Source organism: Sciurus vulgaris (genome assembly GCF_902686455.1).
Source record: "Sciurus vulgaris genome assembly, chromosome: X".
In the NCBI taxonomy this organism is placed as follows: domain Eukaryota; kingdom Metazoa; phylum Chordata; class Mammalia; order Rodentia; family Sciuridae; genus Sciurus; species Sciurus vulgaris.
In genome coordinates, this window is record NC_136471.1 from 118,516,696 (window position 1) to 118,538,264 (window position 21,569).

The 21,569-nt window shown below is 36.0% G+C and overlaps 1 protein-coding gene across 12 annotated transcripts in view; it reads right to left on the reverse strand.

Moving 5' to 3' along the window:
• Nucleotides 1-57: 57 nt before the first annotated feature.
• Nucleotides 58-21,569, reverse strand: part of ZFX (zinc finger protein X-linked) — a 48,872-nt gene continuing 27,360 nt past the window's right edge. For 11 of the 12 annotated variants that reach the window (XM_079124454.1, XM_079124443.1, XM_079124451.1 and 8 more), the window contains 5 exons: nt 6,620-6,769; nt 6,048-6,191; nt 5,519-5,671; nt 4,845-4,985; nt 58-4,006 (listed from right to left, as the gene is read on the reverse strand). In XM_079124454.1, coding sequence (XP_078980580.1) covers nt 2,823-4,006; nt 4,845-4,985; nt 5,519-5,671; nt 6,048-6,191; nt 6,620-6,769 — 1,772 coding nt within the window. In that variant the 3' untranslated portion in view covers nt 58-2,822. The remainder of the gene's footprint in view (nt 4,007-4,844; nt 4,986-5,518; nt 5,672-6,047; nt 6,192-6,619; nt 6,770-21,569) is intronic. The other variant, XM_079124446.1, reaches the window with a different exon arrangement.

Here is a 21,569-nt window from a genome sequence, read left to right on the forward strand (position 1 = left end):
TTTTTCCTTAAGAAAAAGCATTAACTTAGTACTGGTATCAAATAGACTAAACATTCATTAACAGGAAAATATTCTGATTTTTATTTTTGCACGTTATTCTCAAGTACACAATTACAATAATGTCACACATCCCTATATGATTTTCTTTTTATGTATTTTACTTTTTTTACAAAGTATACAGAGGGAGGGACATACAATATTTAATAGGATATTTCTACAGAACAATAACTTATATTATGTCCTTGTAAAAATCTGTACCTCTTTAAAACATTTAACTGAAACATCCATTTTTTTAGCTTTGCTAATCAAATTGTTTTAAGAATTAAAACTAGGTTGTAACTAATGTCAGTACATAACAGTGACTACAATTTCATTTTCTCTTTATACAGACAAATACATTTTATATTCACTTGACCAAACCCTTAAATACCTTTTAAAGGCTTCAATATTGTGCTTTAAAAAGAAAAGAACTGTGTATGATTCCAGATTATGTAAAGAGAAATATAAAGTGTGTAAAGTGTTGTGTTCTTTATCTTTCAGTTTATTTAAAAAAATATAGTTAAATGACCCAATCATTTATATTTTATGTAATAATTTTACAGGATGTTCTAAAATTAATAAATTTCTATTTTAAGTGTTTTACATTATTTCTGGGGAAAATAAAAATTAAGGGAGATTTTAAAGGTTCTCACAAAAAAACAGACAGAGCTTTCAAGAACAGTAGGGCAATGAATGACAGAATTGTAAGTTACTTTTTTAAAAAGCATGTTATGGAGGCCGACAGGACACAGGCATTCCCTATGGGGCAGGCTAGAGAAACCCATGCCTTGACTTTGACTGCATTTAGGCTGGAGTTCACAAGAGCCTAAAGCACTTGATTCAGAACTAGCCTAAATCAATCTCACACTTCAGGGGCTTGCCAAACACCGAATATTTAGATTTCTAACCCTAAAAATATAACTCTTGAATACAAATATTGATGGCAAAGAGAAAGACAAAAGGTAAAAACCTAACGGCACAAAGGGATGGAGCACCATAATGAGGTGGCAAGGCAGCTATCAAGTGGGAAGAAAATTTCTGAATCTCCCATGATGTGCCAGATCCATGTGCCAACAGCCAATTCCAGGGACCTCCCCACCCCAAACAAAAAACTGTTTTCTGTTCTCCAAGAGTCTTAACATAACTAAATTCTAATCAACCAAATTCATTTCATAAATGTTATGACTCCGATTCAGACCTACATGTTAAAAATTGCCAACTCTCGAAGAAAAACAAAACTGAAAGACTTGGTGAAGTTCCAAATAAGGCCTCAAACTTTCCTTATGCACTTGGAACACACCTCTATCTTCTAACCTAAGCCAACTTGAGTGTTAAAAAGTTTTTTAAAAGTTTGCTAACTTTAACTGCCTAAGAACTAACAGAGCAGGCTGAACTTGCCAAGTGTAAGTCATAATTAGCACCCGTTCTCTGGTCCATGGAGCCATCACTTCTTCTCTGTCCCCCCCCCTCATTTGGTGAGACAGAGCTCTCTCTCTCCAGCTTCTCAGAGAGAACTGAGGGAGTCACGTCTGGATATTCATTAGCTTTTCAGAAAAATATAAAGGCATGGAGCTGAAACTGTATGAAAACATTCTATCTAAAAACATCTTAACCTCTATTTTTTTTTTTTCAATTACCAAAGATATTTAAAAGAAAATACCTTTACTCTTTAAAAATACTAGTGTCCTTATTTTCCTTCTAATTCTTCACCTGAGTAGTCTCTCTGAAGAGCATGACTTACAAAATGCTCTCTCATGCATCCCTGGATCTTTCATGTTATTGTAAATTTAATACTTTTCATTATAGATTTTAAACAACTACTACTTGGGGTTGTGTGTATAAATATGTAAAATAAGCAATACACACAGATACATGTTATATATATGTGTATATATATATATATATATATATATAATTCAGGGTACATTTACATATATAAAGTTGCAAAAGATCCTATGAGCCACAAGTTACCTCTAGGAGATTCCAAAATGCAGTCCTCAGTAAATTTCATTTGTAGCACACAACCATTCCAAGACAAAGCAGCACTGACAAAATAATCAAAATACAACAGGAGCAAGCAAAATTTTCCAATAAAGTTTTCTAAAAGTTTGCTATGCTAACAAAAGATGTAAATAGTCCAAAGAAAGCCAAAAAGAAGTAAATTTTGTGTGCTAAACAAAACAAAAAGTAAACACGAACCCAGCCACTATTCTTAACTCAGCAATGCCAGGGACGCAAAAGCTCAAATGGAAACTTTTGTTGTCATATGGTCTGAAAATATTAAACAGAACAAGTAAAACCTTCCACACTGTGATCATTAGACGTGACTATAAAATCTCCCATTCATATTCAATGTCTCTGACAATTTTATTGTGAGAAATTTATGGGGAAAAAGAAAATGAGTCAACATGAATACTTTCAGAGTTACCAATCTAAAGTTACCTTAAGTTAAAAGATCTTAGAAGAGTACCATCAAGGTAGGCAAGGTAAATATTTAAATAAATATAAAACTTCTAAGATAGAAAAATTCAGTATAGAACCAGGGATTACTTTATTAAAAGCAACTAACTTGTTGCTACTTTTCCCCATTTATTAAACAAACTGAATAGAATTCAGAACACGCTACTGAACAAAATGAAAAAAAAAGTCAACTAGAAGCAATAATTCTATTTGTACACAGCATAAATCAATATACAGTATTGTATGTGAACAAGACTGATTGGCTTTAAAATGAATTTCCTGCTTCAAGGCCAGTATCTCTACAAATGTCTGTAGAAGTATTGTTAGGGCAGGCCAACTTCTTTGTGATGTCGCATTATGTGCTGGTTCTTTTCTGAAGGTCTTCGGAAGCCTTTCTTGCAGTACTCACAGCGATGAGGATAGTCTTTTGTATGAATGGAAATAACATGCCGTTTAAAGCCTGAGGCATCTGTAGTGCTATACTCACAGTACTCACACTGATATACTTTCCGGCCACTGTGTGTCTTCATATGCTTTTTAAGCTCATTCTGTTGCCTAAATCCCTTTCTACATCTCTTACACCTAAATGGAAGGTCCTTTGTGTGAACCGAGAGAATATGGCGACTTAGAACAAACGGATCTGCAATCTTAAAGTCACAATGTCTACACTGGTGCATTTTTTTACCCTTGTGGGCAGCCACATGTTTCTTGAGTTCCGAAGGCCTGTGAAAGCCTTTATCACACATGTCACACTTGTGGGGGTAGTCCTTTGTGTGAACTGAAATTATGTGTCGCTTCAAATCACTGGAGTTCGAACTCTTGTGGTCGCAATGCAAACACTGGTGTGTTTTGCTTTCTTGGTGGATAAGAGCATGTTGCTGCACCTCTTTGGTATCTGAGAAAGTCAGAAGACAAATGTCACACTTGAACGGCATCTCTTTACTATGCTTAGTTTTTACATGCGTTTTCAAGTTAGAAGAGTCTGCAGACCTATATTCGCAGTACTGGCATTGGTACGGCTTCTCACCAGTATGGATTCGCATGTGCTTTTTGAGCTCCGATGGGTGCCGAAAACCTTTACCGCACTCTACACAAATATGAGGAAAGTTCTTGCTGTGGACTGCCAAAAGGTGGCGATTCAATAACCCTTGTTCAGCTGTCTCATATTCACAGAATTTACACTTGTGCATTTTGTTGGCTCCTTTTTCCTTATGCACCATTTTGTGAGTAAACAAAGCCCCAGCATGAGAGAAATGCTTGCCACACTCATCGCATTCGATGGCCTTCTCTGCCTTGCTGGTCAGCTTGTGGCTCTCCAGGTGATTGTGTAAACTTATCTTCTTGTTGGTAGTGTAATCACAGTCAGTACAGCGGTACTTCTTCTTGGCAAGGTGTTCAGGATGGTTTTTCATGTGCCTTTTCAAGAAACCTCGTGACTTAAACTTCTTCCCACAAATCATGCAAGGGTAGACAGTCAAGGGATGTCCATCAGGGCCAATAATTATTGCTAAAAAAGGAAAAGAAAAGATCATAAGGGATCAAATCAAGTTCTGTTTTGGCTTCTTCAAAAATTTAGTATGTGCTCTGAATACTATTGGCCACGGGCTCACTCTTGTTTTGCTATCTGCTACTAACATCCCTTTTATCATTTTTCAACATAAGAGATATAATGAGAACCTGGTCTGGAAACTTCACTAAGTAGAACTGTACCAACCTCACTCCCTTCAGTTTAACAAAATTAATGAATAAATATGTAACTTCTATTAACCAGTGGTTAAACCTTATCAATTCAGAAATCTGGGGAAAATTATTCATAGAAGTAAAGTTTTATAATCAAAATTCCTACTTTGGTTATTCAAAAAAACAATTTATGCTAATTTACATTAAAACCTAAATATATCTATAAAATTTTTAGTATGCAAGTCATTATACAAGGATAGACAGGAATGTCACATGCTTTGAAGGACTTAAGACTGCTGCTCTGTAAATTATGCCTGCTTTATGCTGACATAATTAGGTTCTTTAAATATACTAATTTTTTTTTTTTTTTTTACAAAAAGTTACTGCTTGCAACATATTTGAGGAATTCCTTTTCATTTCCACATAAAAATCATCCAAGTTTTAAAGATTTTCATCCATGTTTGATCCATTTCCTGTTTCTTTTTATCCAAGGAAATCATTCATGAATATCACTGAATTCTGAAAATTATATTTTCAAATTCAATACATAAAAACGACATGTGGTCTAGCAGCTAAAATGCCATCATGACACCCCTGTGGATACATTCTAGTTTCCTCTGAGAGCTCACAGAGCTCGCTGCGCCATGGAACTCGTGCGCCCTCACCTGTTTGGTACTGCCTGGAATCAGGTCTTCTCCTTTTCTTTGGTTTTTGCTTAGCCAGTCTGCCGAGGCCAGCAGACTCATCTATGTGCAAGAGGGCACTTGCAGTGCCATTCCGGTTTTCAATTCCATCAGAATTATTACCTAACAATGCGCATTAGAAAACAAAATTATACAGTATTATAAATTATAAAGAATTAGGAATTCTTTATTAACTATGACAATGAAACGTAAGCCATGATACTCATGAATGACAGAAATGCCCCATTCTAGGTAATGGTTTTATGAGCACATTTATTATAGTGAGACTGTAGGAAATGCCTAACTTCCAAAGCTAAAAACACGTCAGCATTTTCCCCATGGACTCCCTTTGTGTATCCCCAAATTATAAAGTCATGGGCCAGATATAATCAAGATGAAAGTTTCAGCTTGAAAGCCTGTGTACTTCTTGCAGTACTTCCTTCTACATAATATACACATGAAGGAAATTCCTGTTAAAAATAAAGACAAAAAATAGACTTTATAATCTTCCTCTACTCTTGCTTAAGTCAAATAATCCTGACAGGGAACTGGTAGTTCAGACTTCTGAAACCTAAAACCACAGAAACTGTTTTCCAACCATGAATTGCAGTTCAAGAACCAACTCAGCCAATCCTCACGGTTGCTGTGTGACTTACCGTAAGCTGCTGCCCATGCAATTGGCATGAAGGTTTTGATTTCATTGTCATCCATTTGCTGTTCATGCACAGCAGCAGCAGCTGCTGCTGCTGCAGCATCCTCCTCTCCTACGATCACTTCCATATAAACTTCATCAGCAATTTCAGCAACATCTAAATAGAAAATATAAAAACTTTCTGACCAGGTTTACAGAGATCAAAGGAAAGATACTTGTACCTGAATTCAGTTAATAAACAGAAAGAAGGTGTAAGTATTACATACCAAACAACACAGCTTTCATGTAATAAGCACTCAATAAACATCTGTTGAAGGAATCATTCATTTCTTGGCTTTCATCATAATTTGGTTTTAAAGCAACATTCTAAACATACATAGTCATTGATGCTTCTCTCAGAATATGGCAGTATAATAATAAGTACTAAAATGATGCTACTTGTTCTCTTCAAATATTGGCCATTTTTAACAAAGAGGGAAAGAGGAAGCTATAAAAACATAAAATTTTCTCCCACAAAAAGGCCACCTACTTACTTAAATCTTCATCTTCTTGCTGAGAGTCATTGACAGTCATATAAACCATCTTTTCCCTGGGAACACGAATACTGCTGTTCTGATCAAGCAGTTCAACTCCATGATCATTCTCAGGCTCACTCTCCACAATGTCTACGGTTCCACCTATCGGAGAAGACAACTCCAAGAATTTATTTGAAAACTTCATTTCCACTTCTTCTCCCTTTTAACATACTTTTGAAAAATTACTTTTATATATGCTTTTCTGTCACTACATTAGAATTCTTGCTTAAAAGTTATCTCCAGCTGGGCATGGTGGCTCATGCCTGTAATCCCAGCTCCTCCGAGGCTGAGGTGGAAGGATCTCAAGTTCAAGGCCAGCCTAGACAACTCAGCAAGACCCTGTCTTAAAATAAAAAATAAAAGGGGTTGGGGATGTAGCTCAGTGGTAGAGCACCCCTGGGTTCAATTCCCTGTACTGCATGAAAAAAAGTTATCTTCAGAAAATATTTCAAATGCTGTCGCTCTAATCCAAAAGTAATCAGATTGAATTATTTGATCAGGATGTATACTGTGCTAAGGTTTCCTCTTACCTAAGTCATCCTCTCCAGGGTCAGCTTTAAAAATGTACACCTTGATGACTTCAGGACAAGTGCCATCCACTTTACAAGGATCGATTTCAGACTCTGCATCCATAGTCATTCCAGATGAACCGTCATGTTCTATTTTTCCAGCATCATCCACTAAATAGGCAGGAAATACATCACAATTAAGATACATAAATAAAACATTGCTGTTTTCCAAAGTCCTTTTCACAGCTGGGCATGGTGATACATGCCTGTAATCCCAGCAACTCGGGAGGCAGAGGCAAGGCCCTTGGCAGTTTAGCAAGACTGTCTCAAATTAAAAAATAAAAAGGCTGCAGATCCAACTCCAGGGTAATGTTCCTAAGTTCAATGTAATGTTCCTAAGTTCAATCTCCAGTACAAAATAAAAAAAAGAGTCCTTTCACAAATATAAACTCTAACTTGATTCACATAAAATGTTGATGTTTTTACCTAGACAAGTAGAAGTTCAATAAATACATTTCTTTATAGAGACTTTTTAAAATAGGATCAGATGTTAAAGCAAAGACTGCTACATAGAGAAAACTACCCTGATATCCTAGAAAACTGTAACAAAGCAATATAACTAGCCTGTACTAAGCCATAGGTAAAAGTATTCCTACATTTATTTTATTTATTAATTAATACAATACATACTGTGAATTGAACCGAGAGGTACTACCCATGAGTTACATCCCTTTTCATTTTGATGCAAGGTATCACTAAGTTGCCAAGGCTGCCTTGAACCCAAGATCCTCCTGCCTTAGCCTCCTGAGTCACCCAGATTTTAAGCATATCTCCACGCCCAGCTAACGAATATTCTTTTAATATGTAAGACAAGGAGTTTCAAAGAATGTCCTAATAGTAAAATCAAAAAAACAGTCTTCATATAAATATTTTATAAGCACTACTTCATGGTTACTATTCTTGAATATCATTTGATCTGATCTATTTCCATCAGAATAAGACACTTAAAAATAATTAAATATGAATGCCAGACAGGTGCACTGTAATGAGATGGTCAATGGAAATTCTGCTTAATCTTGAAACTGTGCATAGTTTTATATACACATCATACACACAAATTTATTACAGTAATGAGTCCAGGTTCCTGATGGCAAGTGCAGCAATATGAGAATTCAAGTATATTCTCATATACCCACTATCCTCCCAAATGGCTGAGTTACGTTGAAAGGAAAAAACAGAGGTACATATAATTACTAGTAGCAGAGAGCCAGGATATAAAACCAACATTACATTTTTTAAGGCTTCATAAAAGTAGCCAAGGAAATAAGTGTGCTATTATGCATAAGAATCAGAAAATAAAACAGGAAAAAAACAATGTCTTAAAAAAGACTGCTGGGGATGTAGCTCAGTGATAGAGTAGTGCCCATGAGTTCCAATCCTAATACAAAAATAAAAACAAAAAAATAAACCAGACTCTGGATTTGAAAAATACCCAAAATATAATCCCCATACAATGTAACCTTACACTACACATCACTTCTGAGCATTTCTAGCACAAGATAAAGTGTGGCTAACATTAATAAAACTTAGCACAGTAGGGCAATTTTTTTGCAAAAGCTGAATCTAACCATGTTATTCTATTAAAGAAACACTGCAGGAATGTTCTCTCTGCTCTAGGTCCAGCTAAAGACCAAACAGAAGAGAGCAGGACCAAGGCCCAGAAATGGTTTGTTTAGCTTGTCTTTAATACCCTTAACAAGCCTTTCCATTTCCCCTTTTCCCTTTTTGTTGCCTTTCTGGTTTTCCACTGCTAGACAGATCTATTTCCTTTTGGTTGGACATTTATGTTTTCTTCAACTCAGCAAACAGTAAATCACAATGGTGTATTAGATTTTATGGAAGGTATTGGAGATACAAATACAAAAAGTGTTAGACTCCAGAGGTTTATAGTCTAGTGGGAAAACAGACAAGTATATAATTATTTTTAAATACAGCAATGCAGCTACCATTTATTAAGTGATTAAATTTAAGTACTATTTAATACAACAACTCTGTGAGGGAGTTGGACCAGTACTATTGACATTTTACAATACAGCAAACTTAAGTATAAAGAAGTTGAGTTAAAGTTTTTGGAGTCACACAGAATTCAAATCTCAAGCCACTTGAGTCCTAAGAATTGATAGCTGCCATAGAAACAAAGAAAGGATGTATCACTCAGGCTAAGAACTTCTGGGGTTTGGAGAAGGAGATGGAAACTGGCAGGGACCATGGATTTTTGAAAAATTAATAAATAGTATAACTATCTAAAGATGCCTTCATTTAACTATGGTACATATGCACAATGGAGTATTAGCCTTAAAGAATGAAATTATGGCATTTGCCGGTAAATGGATAGAACTGGAGGATATTATGTAATGTGAAATAAGCCAATCACAAAGAACCAAAGGTTGAATGTATTCTCTGATATGAGGATGCTAATTCACAATGGGGTAGGGGAGAGAATAGTGGTATTTTGGACTAAACAGAGCGGAGTGAGTGGGGCTAGGAATGATAGAGTGAATCAGACATTATTACCCTAGGTGCATATATGATTACATGACCTGTGTAACTCTACATCATGTACAACCAGACAAATGAGAAGTTGTATTCCATTTATGTATGATGTGTAATGCAGTCTACTGCCATGTATTACTAATTAGAACAAAAAAAAAAAAAAAAAAAAAAGATGCTTTCTTTTAGTTGAAATCAGATGAATGTGATATGCCCATGACTCAGGCAGGCAGAGCCAGTACCAGAACCAATGTTAGGTGGTAGTGGCTTTGACCACTGTAACATTTTAAATTCACAGTCATCTCTTATGTAAGTTATACCCATTAAACCAAGACAGAACCCGGATTTTGACATCTTTGAAATGATTCTTCTGCAAAGTCCTATCATGCTATCAGGTCCAAAATTTACATTTATGAATGTTTATATAGAAAATCAAGATGAATGCAGTATTTCCAAAGGAAACATTAAAAAGCAAACATGTACTGACAATTTATCAACTTGGTTTCTGACTTACTGAGAATCAAGACCATCCATAACCCAGATAAATTATTGCAGAGAGCTGCCAGCCAACCACATCCCCAAACCTTTCTTATTTGTCATTCACAAACATATATTATAAAATTTAATCAGCTTGCTTCAAATGCAAAGTGCCAAGAATCTTTGGGCTGAAAACAGTTGTTCTGGTCTACTTTTGACACTGTAACATTATTAAATACCAAACTACATTTTAATATATATTCGATTTCAAAACCAAACATGCCAATTTAAAATACACTTGATAAATCATACTTTTCCTTACATAATTCCTTACATAATTCAAAAATGAAGGTCACTTGGCTGGGGGGGGGGCGGTATAACTCAGTGGTAGAGCACTTGCCTAGCATGTACAAGGCCCTGGGTTTCATCCCTGGCACAGGGTGGCGGGGAGGGGCTGGTGGTGAGGGAACAAAGGTCACAGAGAAAAAGCAAAACCTTGTTTACATACATTTGTGTTTACACATATTACAAGATGATACTGAAGTTGAACTGTCATGAAATCTTTAATAACAAACTGATACAGAACATGAAAGAGGATTACAGTCAAAAGATTGGCAAATGTTGCACTGTACATTGATGGCTCCCATGGAAACAAAGAAAGGATGCATCACTCAGGCTAAGAAAAAGAGAAGCACACTTAATTTCAGGTAAAGGCAAAGAGACAAAGGTAGAGACACAAGAAATGGCATGATGCTAATGGAACACATCTTTCAGCATTGCTAGGATGGAGAATAAAGCTCATCACAAAGCGTGGGAGGAAACATGGGAGGCTTCTAAACCTATGCCAAGTCATGGAGGACCTCACATAACTGGCAGAGAAGCTCAGATCTGATCCTGGTAGGCTGGAGATTTCTCAATCTAATCAGGCATCAAAATCTCTTGGGGAACTTATAACATAGGCTCCCATCCCACAGTTCTACAAAATTAGAATGTGTAGGGATGAGGATATATGCAGACTGATTTAGAGGTATCCTACCCTTAGAAGTCTGACCAAAGATTTGAGAATATCTGCTGTGACGATGAGAAACTTTTAAGTAGGAATGACAAGGTCAGATGCCCATTTCGCTACACCACCCTGCTGGCCTTGAAAAGGTGGATGCAAAGGGATCAAGACATGAAGCAGGGAGACCACTGGTGAGTCTACTACAATAACATAGGCAACAGGTAACAGATGATGTGGACTTGAATCAGGACAGAGGTAGTACATATTGGAAAGAGGGTTAGACTTGAGGCCTATCTTAGGATTAAAATGAGCAGGACTTGGTGCACTTTTGAAAACTGAATATGACACAGGAGCCAAGGAGTATAATTGGGGTTTTTTATTTAGGGGAAGGAATGACTGAGGTAAGAAATATAAGAGAAACAAGGAAAGGGATTTCTCTACCTGAATGGTTGATTACTTTAATATCCCAAGGATACGTCCCCAAAAGCTCTCAGAGCCAGTGCTTCTCCCTACCACTCTGTGCTACAAACACCCCTTGCTTGCTTTTCTCAGAGTACAATTCCCTGCATTATCACTATTTGCATCACCCCTGCCATCTCTCCCAATTGATACCATAAAACCTGTATTTCAGTCTTTTAAGAGTGTGGTGACAGCAATACTTAGAATATTGATGAATCAATGGTTCCATAAATGACTGAGATGTAAAGTCAGCAGCTGAATACGTAAGTCTGAAAGCTGAATACTGACACACAGATTGGGAACCATCAGCTATGTTAACTAAGTCTTGTGATCATACAGTGAGAATTTGCAGTGTGGAGGAGGAGGGAGCTGAGGACAGAGACCTGAGGAATGCCATAGTTTAGAAAGGGACAAAAAGGACTTCCAAAAGAACCTGAAAAGAAAAAGCAGGAAAGGACAATAGAAGGGAATGAAGAAAGTCAGGGAATTAAAAGTGACAGGAATCCTAATGAGGCCCAGGGCAGTAATACAGTAGGCACACAAGCCCAGGAGGATGCCTGCACTAGCTGTGGTAACCCAATGTCACTGATGTTCTTGATGAAAGCAGTGAAGGTCATGTGGGGTCAGTGCAATGGGCTGAAGACAGTCAAGGGAAAGCCTAGCACAGTGGTGCATGCCTATTAATTCTAGTGACTCAGGAGGCTGAGGCAGAAGGATCACAAGTTTGAGGCCAGTCTCAACAATTTAGGGAGCCACTTAGCAACTTACCGAGACATTTCAAACTAAAAAAATAAAAAGGGCTGGGAGCATAACTCAGTGGTTAAAGCACCCCTGGGTTCAAACTCCAGTGCCAGGAAGGAAAAAAAAAAAAAAAGAGTAAATGGAAGGTATGAATTTCTTCAAGCCTTATTTATAAAAGGAAAGCAAAGGGGCAACAACTAGAACACATGGAGGGTAAAGAACTCTCCTGCTCAACTGATAAAAAATACTCAAATCTGTTCAATCTGGGAAAGAAACAGAAGAGAAAGTGAGAGGTTGAAGCCAGAGGACACAGAAATTTCTGAATCCACATCTCAAAGAAAAGGGATATATGAAACTAGCAGCAAAAACCAACACATTTTTCTAAAATAGGAGAAACACCCTATCCTTCTGAAACCTGAGGACATATATGTGGATAAGAATGTAGCTCCACTGTATTCAGCGGTGGGGGAAGATTGTACTGTGCTAAGTTGGAGAAGTCCATGGCTGGTGGTTTCAATCACAGATGGCAATGGGAGCAGAGGACTTAGGTAAACAGTGAGAACAGCAGACTAGGTTAAGAGGCCGAGAAGCTAGAGAAAATGAGCTGATTCAGGAAAGTGATCCACTGAACCTGAATGAAAAGGTTCAAAGAGACTACCTGGTTAAACTCTCTGCCATCAAAATAAATAAATAAATAAACAAACAAACAAAAACAAATAAATGTTCTCTGAACTCTGAATGTAACTACCTAAATTAAAGTATTGCAATTTCCTTTGTAAAATGGTTTGGGAGGCAAAGGGAGTGGGCATTATATCCTTATTTCTGGTCCAATGTTTACTTACCATTTTTCAAAGCTAAACATTTTAGACATACCCAGCTAACTAAGCCAAGGTTATTTTGGAATTTCAAACGGAATATAGCATTAAAAGGAAGCTCTCACCAAACTAGGTAGAAGAATTCAAAATAAATCAGCAATATCTTCAGCTAATTCATCTCTGAACAGTTTGACATTGATGAACCTGGCCTAAACTTTGGCAAGGTTTATCAAAACTGATTCTAACAGATACTGGAAAATCAAATGTCCTTGTGTTTATAAAGAACAAGGCCAGGCTTGCCATTTTTGCATACAGGATTTGTCGGTACCAGCATTAAAACCTCTGATGACTGGAAAATCTAATCATTTTAAAACTTACAAAATGTCTTATATTTACCTATAATTTGGAGCAAATAACCCTTCTGTTTGCTCTCATAAATGTGTAGTAAAACACATTGCAAATATAACAACTTACCTAATAGCGAAACTATTGTATTATTTTTCTAAAAGTAGAATTCACCTTCAGATTTTCACCTTGAAAACTTGCCCCACTAATTTCAACCTATGAAATTATTCTGAATATGAAATATTAGAGAAGTGACTTAAAAAAAAAAACACACTTTGATGGTCCTGTTAAGTACTCAGATTTTCACTGTGATTTGAAAGCTACCATTAAAAATGAATTTCTAAAAACAGACAAAGAAGGCTTCGATAAAAGTGAGTCATCACACATATGATTTCTGCATAAGTGCCTTCTTCTAATGTAGTAATGAAGGGCTAGAGCTTTAGAATAAGGCCTCTCCAAAATAGAAGAGCATAATTTCTGGAAATTAAGACTACTTCTAATAATAACTACCATTTGCATGGCATTTTGCAATTTCCTTAGCGCTTCTATATACTTTTTATTTCAGTTGATTCTCAATTTCTCCGGATAAAGAAATAAAGGCTCTAAGATGGTATGTACTTACCCAAAGTCAGTAAGCTAATGAGGCATGAGGGAAAGGAGGAGGACACGCCTGTCTTTAGAACCCAGATCTTCATTTTTGACTTCTGACTTTTAATAAAATGTATGTTCATTGTCTAAAATCTAGTACTGAGGGCTGGGGATATAGCTCAGTTGGTAGCGTGCTTGCTTTGCAAGCACAAGGCCCTGGGTTCAATCCCCAGCACCGTAAAAAATAAATAAATAAAATCTAGTACTGAAAAACTAAATAACCAATAACCCCATCAACCAGAAATTTCATCATTATAATCGATAAATTTCTCATCCCATTCTTTTAAAAAGTAAAACTGGCATCAGTCTCCTCAAGTCTTATATAATAATCTTTATATCTCATCCAGTATTTCAAACCTAAAAACTGAAGTAAAACTTTTGACTTACCAATGATGTCATTAGTAATAGCAAAATATAGGTTCCTACTACTACTGCTTCAAGGAAGCTTCAATAAAACACCCTGAAGACTGAAAATTAGGGGATGATTATTTGCAATGCTAATATATACTATGGTGTCTAAAAATATAGTTCATTAAAATTTCAGCAAACCCAACAGTTTCTGGTAAAGAAAACAATGGGGGGGGGGGAGCTGTGGAGAGCAGGGGAAATATTCTTCAAATAAATTATTAAGGAAATGTTGATCTAATTTTTAAAAAATAATTGGCAGGACTGAGCTGATTCCTACATGAAAAGCACCATGGAAAACTTAATAGAATAAGAAATGATGGTGGTTGTGATAGAGGATAACAAACATTTGCTGACTATATATCCCAGGCCCAGAATGATGCTAAGGTCTTAAAGAAGTATACCTTTTACTCTTAACAACCTTATGAAGCAAGAAATATTGTTTTGTAATTGTCACCTCTCTAAGCTTCTAGATGAATTTCATTATAATTTTGCCAAGATTTTTATGTATGTATAATTTCATTATGATTTTGCCAAGAACACACACACACACACACACATATGCACACACACAATGTTATAGTACATGTAGAGAGGGGGGAGAATGTGTATTTGATTTGCACTGGAATTGCATTTTGTCTAAATTAACATAGAGGCAGTTTTACTATTCTCAGTCTTTCCATTAAAGTTCTTGGTTGTCTGTCTCTCCAGTTACTCAAAATTGCCTCATCTCTCAAGATCAAGTTGTAAAGTTTATTTACCTTCTCCAAGAACAAATGAACTGTTTCTTAGTTGATCTCGGTTCCCTACGTTTCCTACCAAACACCCCTGGGCAGTGCCCCCAGTCAGCTTTCCTAAAGCAAAGATTCAGTCACCTTAATTTTTAACAGAGAAGGGGGACCCATTTTCTACCAAATAAAAGACACATTATTTATTGTAGCAATCCACCTCTGACCATATTGCCTATCCCTTCAGTCCTGTCTCCCCCAAAGAAACAGACCATGTGTCCTCAACTTAAACAAGATATTATTTCCACTCCTTTATGCTTCTTCAATCTTGTTTTTTGTTTGATTGATTGTTTTGCCAGAGATTGGACCCAGGGGCACTTAACCACTGAGCCACAACCCCGGATCTTTTTTTAATTTTGAGACAGTGTCTCACTAAGTTGCTTAGGGCCTCACTAAATTGCTGAGGCTGGCTTTGAACTTGTGATCTTCCTGCCTTGGCCTCCCAAGCTACTGGGATTATGGGTGTGCACCACTGCACCCAATCCAATTTTGCCTTTTTTTTTTTTTTTTTTAAATATTGCTTGTTGTAGTAATGATGCAGCTTATTATTAACAAAAAGTATTTAAGAAGTATCAGAGGTAATTAAAATGTACTCAAAATCCTACCATCCCTCCCCTTGGAACTAACAATAGAACTTACAGATCATTAGACATTTCACATATTTACATATAAAAGAATGTTAAAATAGATACTTTTTATGAAAACTGGATATTATACATACTATTTTTAAATGAAAATTATTAAATTAGAATTTACTTGAACTCAAGAATAAAACAACTTTAATTCTGCGGTTATCTCATTCCCTGGCAAACACTCTTGATTCCTTTGCCCTACCCGTTTTTTGTTTCATTATAATGGTGTGGCAGAATCACAAACTTGGCAACTTGCCTCTTTGCCTCTGGACCAGCACCTATGTAACTAAATTCAGTTACAAACAGAGAAATTTGAACCTTTTTTTTGATACTTTTCCCTTCTCCTCTTTTCCAGATTCTCCTCCACCCCCAAATCTCTGATGCTACCTCCCTAATCCCACTGTTGCTGACCTTTCTTCTTCACTGAGAACAAGCAAAATAATCAGAAGATTCACTATCCACCTACCAATAACTCACAAACATTTCCCCACCTGTTACCACAAACCATCTGTGTTTCTCCATAACACCTTCCCCCTTCTTTACTGCTCCAAACCCCCTTCTCCCTTTTCCCCTCCCTCTCTTGCTCACAATCATGTATCCGTCAAAAGACAGGGTGATGGTTGATTCTGTCTAGGTCTCAGCAGATAAACGGTAAATATTAACCACAAGGCCAGTCTAGAGCTCCGATTCCTTCTAATGGTTTCCAGATATAGCCCTTTTTCTAATCTTCTTGGTGGAGGGGAGGAAAAAACTAAAACATTTTTCCCTTAAGTGCTTTATTCTTTTAAAAAAAAAATATTTTAAAGTCATAGATGGGCACAATACCTTTATTTTATTTATTTATTTATTTTTATGTAGTGCTGAGGATCAGTGCCTCAAGCACTCTACCACTGCACCACAACTTTAGTCCAAGTACTTTATTCTTGGTATATATCTAACTAATGCCCAGACTAACAGTATACTGAAAACTGATTCACTAATTTTAGTGTTGACTTCTAAACAAATTTCATAGTGCCTACACAATAATTTTCAATGAAATAACAAACCTCTTCAAATTTTATCAGAGCAAACTTTAAAAGAGATGTTCAAGGTGATAATAGTAATAATAATGTACTACATACTTGAAAACCACTAAGAAAGTAGATAGATTTTAAGTGTTCCCACCACACACAAAAAAGTGGGGTAAATGCATGTTAATTAGCTCAATTTAGCCATTCAATAATGTAAACATATTTCAAAACATCCTGTTTTATATCACAGATGTATACAACTTGTTAACTAAAAATTGTAATAATAAAATATAAATAGATGTTCAACACAACCTCTCTAAAATATCCTTAGTTTAAGGCTTTCCTCACATTTCAGAAATATTCCCATTTTGATACATATTTTTTTAAATTTCAAAATTTTATTCTGTGCTTTACCACACACATCCAATAATTAAACCACAGAACAAAGGAATATTTTACTATTTCTGCTGTGCCAATGGTCCCAAGAATCAATAAACTTTTAGATTTGTTGATTTTCAGAGTAAATGCATTAAACACAGGGGTTTAAACTCTATATATTCATTTAGTCCCTAAAATACAGATTACTGGAGGTCTACTCTGACTAAAGTCATACTTAATCAGAAGCTAACCTCAGACCAACTGGGCCAAAACACCTAAAGTGGATGGCCAGGACCACCACATACTCCACGTGCAGGTATCCATTTATACTGCAGTTGTACAGTGAATAAGTGTATGCAGCAATCCTGCAGAGATCTTCAGCATGTCCAAATAAGTTCCTTTTCTGGTAATAGTTTTGCCATCTACTCAGCTGCACAAAGCCAGAAACTAGGGAGTGAGCTTCAAAAAATCCCTCTTCACCAATCCAATCCAAATTCTACTTCCTAAATATGTTATGAATTAGGTTCTGCTAAACTCTATTGATAAACCTTATTTCAAACTATTACCATCTGTTCCTTACCTGGACTAAATAACCTCTCCAATTGTGCTTTTGTTTCTCATTTCAACATTGCCATTACACTTTCTAAACTATAAATCTAAGCATGTTATTAGTAAACTGCTTAAAACCCTTTAATAACTCCTCACGTGGAAAAGGTAAAGCAGGTTTCTTAGTGTATTCAAGGGTCTTTATGTTTTGGGCCTTGCCCATTTTGCCAATTTTATTTCTTACCATTTCTTCTACCTGCCTCGCCAAAGCCATTATTTGCACCCCAAAGAATAAGTCTCTGAATACTCAATAAGTTTTCACATCTCCCTGTCTTTTCTCTTTCCTCAGCCACCTACTGAACATTTCATTCATCCTTCGAATTGAGTTCATCCCAAATTATTTATTTTTTAAAGTTGTGATAATGACATGGTTTTTTCAAAAAGTCCTTGTCTTTGATAAATAAATACTGAAATATTTATGAAAGAAATGACTTGGAATTTACTTCAAAGTAATATAGGAAGGAGAGAAATTGATGAGAACAGAGAAGAAATAAATTTAACCACATCTTCAACTGTGCTTCCATATAACTTTGGTCTATAACAATTTTGTAGCATTTATCTCACTCTAGTATAACAAAAATGTTCTACCTTTCCTCCATTAGCTCTTCCAAAATACTCAGTACATCTATTTATATACCTTTTTATACTCAACAGTAACTGCCTGTTTCTGTCTTCCCAAGACTACGAACTCTTTAAAAGCCAGGGACTTCACTGTTTTTCTCTAACACCTAGTGAGGTCCACAGTTCATTGTGGAGTTCGTTGTGGCTGATCAATAAATGTTTTTGAATGAATGAAGGTACTAGAAAAGTAAACATAGGCAAGAGTAAAAACAATACAGTTTATATAATTTGTTTTTCTCAAACACAAATTTGAAAAAAATTAACACTTTTTTTTTTTTTTGAGGGGGGGTAGGATAGGGATCATAGGCTTACCTGGGTGCCTTCTACTAAAATGAGTTGAGTGTTTAAGGTTCCCTCAATTTCCTGATGTTGCTAAAATTCGATCACATTGTAATTTTTAGTAATCAGTAGAATTCTACTTACCCCATCTACCAATAAACACTATTTATCCCAAACTCTACTGTTCTGTAGTATTAACACACATACATACAAACAGACACAACCAAAGACATTAAGAGAGCGGACACTTTGGAATAAAATACACTTGATTTCAAATCCTCCCTTAACGCTACCTGGATGCATATCCCTGAATAAGTTACTGAAACCGAACCTCAGTTGCTCAATCTGCCAAACAATTGTAATACCATTAAAAGGTTGAGAAAAATAATATGTATTAAATTCTGGCACACAGATATCATTGAAGGTTATTAACTATTTTTATGGTTATCAACTTGTTACAAATCTCCAACACAATGATCTTTCTGGGATCAAAAAAAGGATTAGATTTTTAAAAATTAAAAATAAATTCTAAACATTTTTCCTCACCAGAAGAGGGCTTTTTCTTAACAAACCAACTGCTTTCAGTCTTCTGTTCTCACTGCCAAGTGACTCAAAGGTCAACAGAAGATGGGGCTGATGATCTGAAAGCATCCTGCATACATGAGCACCTCAGCTCTTCCTGGTAACAATAATTCAAATTACATATGCTACAGACAAAAAAACGTTTAACGGGAGCTAGTTAAGAACCAATCTACTGACTTATCAATATTCAGTTTTTATATAAGCTGTTGTGTATTCTAGGAAATAGTGTTTTGAATACTATTTTAACTTAGAACACAAAAACAATAAGATGGAGTGGATATAGTTACATTACTCCACAGTTTAATCAAAGGTTTTATTAAATTTATGTCTAAACACAGTAAAGTTTCAAATTTTATAACCAACATTTTTTAAATGGTGCTAATTTTTAAATTAGCATCTTATGCTAAATTTAAAAGGTTCTATGCTTAAATTATTTACTGTAAGTGTTCTTCATCTATTTCAAAACTGCTTTAAATAAGTGAAAACATAAAATTTATCAAAACCTGTATCAGAATGAAGCATCCTATAGATTTACATTAGAATAGAAACCGTCTGGCCAAGTGTTTTTTCCATCATTGGCAGGAGGATTCCAGGCTTTAGATGCAGATGAGTTCTTTCCTTTGTTGTTACTACATACCAGCACACAATACCCAAGCACCTTTGTTTTCTTAAGAACCAATTATGTTGCTAAAAGTAATTAATTTTGCTAAACCTTTTTAAACTGAATTATGTATTTTGGGCTGGACTTTAATATTTAAATTAGTAAAATTTTGCAAATTTGCTACCCACTCCTGGCAGTATGTCTTAATCTTAGTACTGTCCAATGTAAAAATTACAGGAAACAGATTAAGATACATTTTAGTCATGATATGTCCGCATCACCTAAGAATCTCCTTCTCAGTAGGCTACAATTTAATCCTGCTGTTAGTCTGGGTGGGAAGGAGTCAAAATTTCATATTTTTGGCAAAGAGTTGAGCCATTGGGAAAACCAGCTAATGTGTATTTTAGAAGCAAACATTTATAATGCACTATTCTAAGAACTACATGCTTTACCTCAGTTAATCTTCCCAAAGGTAGGTATTATCATCATCTCCAGTTTACAGGAGAGAAAGTGAAGCACAGAGAGGTTGAGTAACTTGCACAAGCCTACACAGCCAAGTAAATGGTGGAGCTTAGACTTGAACACAGGCAGCCTGACTCCAGGACCTGAACTCTTGTTATGCTACTTCCTGAGAACACCATTGCAGCACCACTGGCACTGCAGAGAACAGGACACTTATTGACTACTTCTGATAGCCCACCTCATTTTTTCTTCTTCATAGGCTGTTTCCATGGGAACTAGGTCACAAAAAAATCATAAGGGACAGACAGGAGATGTCACAGACAGACGTCCCTGTGGGTCTTAGGAGTAGACTCTTTCTTTTTTCCCCTTTTTTAGGAATAGACTCTTACTGTGGGCCAACAGCAAATCTGTCCTTCTATTCAAGCAGTTCTGAAAAGGGCAGGCATATAAATCAATGGAACAGAATCAAAATTCCAAAAATAAACCCTTGCATTTACAGTGAATTGATTTTCAACAAGAGTGCCAAGAACATCCAATAAGGAAAGAATGGTCTTTTCAGCAAATGGCACTGGGACAACTGAATATTCACATGCCAAAGAATGAAGTTAGATCCTTATCTCACACCATATATAAAAATAAACTCAAAATGGATGTGAGGCCAAATTAAGAGCTTAAACTATAAAAACTCACAGGAAACACAGGTATAAATCTTTATAACCTTGGATTAGACAGCAATCTCTTAAATGTGTCACCAAAGCATCAGCAACAAAAAATAGAAACTGAACTCCACCAAAATTTTAAACTTTTGTGTATCAAAGGGCACTATCCAAAAAGTGGAGGCAATTGACAGAATGGGAAAAACTATTTCCCTTATCTCTTGTAAGGGCCTTATAGCTAGCATACATAAAGAACTTTTCAACTCAATAATAAAAAGACCAATAACAATTCAAAAACAATCAAAGGATCTGAATAAATGTTTTTTCAAAAATATACAAAATGGCCAATAAGCACATGAAAAGATGTTCAACACCACTGGCCATCAGGAAAATGCTTATCCAAACCACAATGAGATACCACTTCATATCCACTAGGATGGCTATGATCAAAAACAAAAGTACCAAGTGCTGTATAAGATGTGAAGTAACTAGAACCCCCATATACTGCTGGTAAGAAAGTAAAATTGTATGGCCACTTTGGGAAATGGTCTGATAGTGACTTAATTCTACCGATTCAACTCCCATAAAATACCTAAAATTCCACCCTCATAAAATACCCAAAAGAAATGTACACAGGGGCTGGAGATGTAGCTCAACAGTAAAGCACTTGCCTAGCATGCATGAGGCCCTGAATTTGATTCCCAGCAACACACACACACACACACACACACACAGAGTACCAAATGTTCAAATGCCCAAAAAGTGGAAACAACACACGTCTGTCAATTGATGAACTAATATGTGGTATACTCACACAATGGAGCATTATTCTGTAATAAAAAGAATGAAGTCCATGCTATAACACAGATGAACCTTGAAAACATCATGCTAAGCAAAAGAAACCAATCACAAA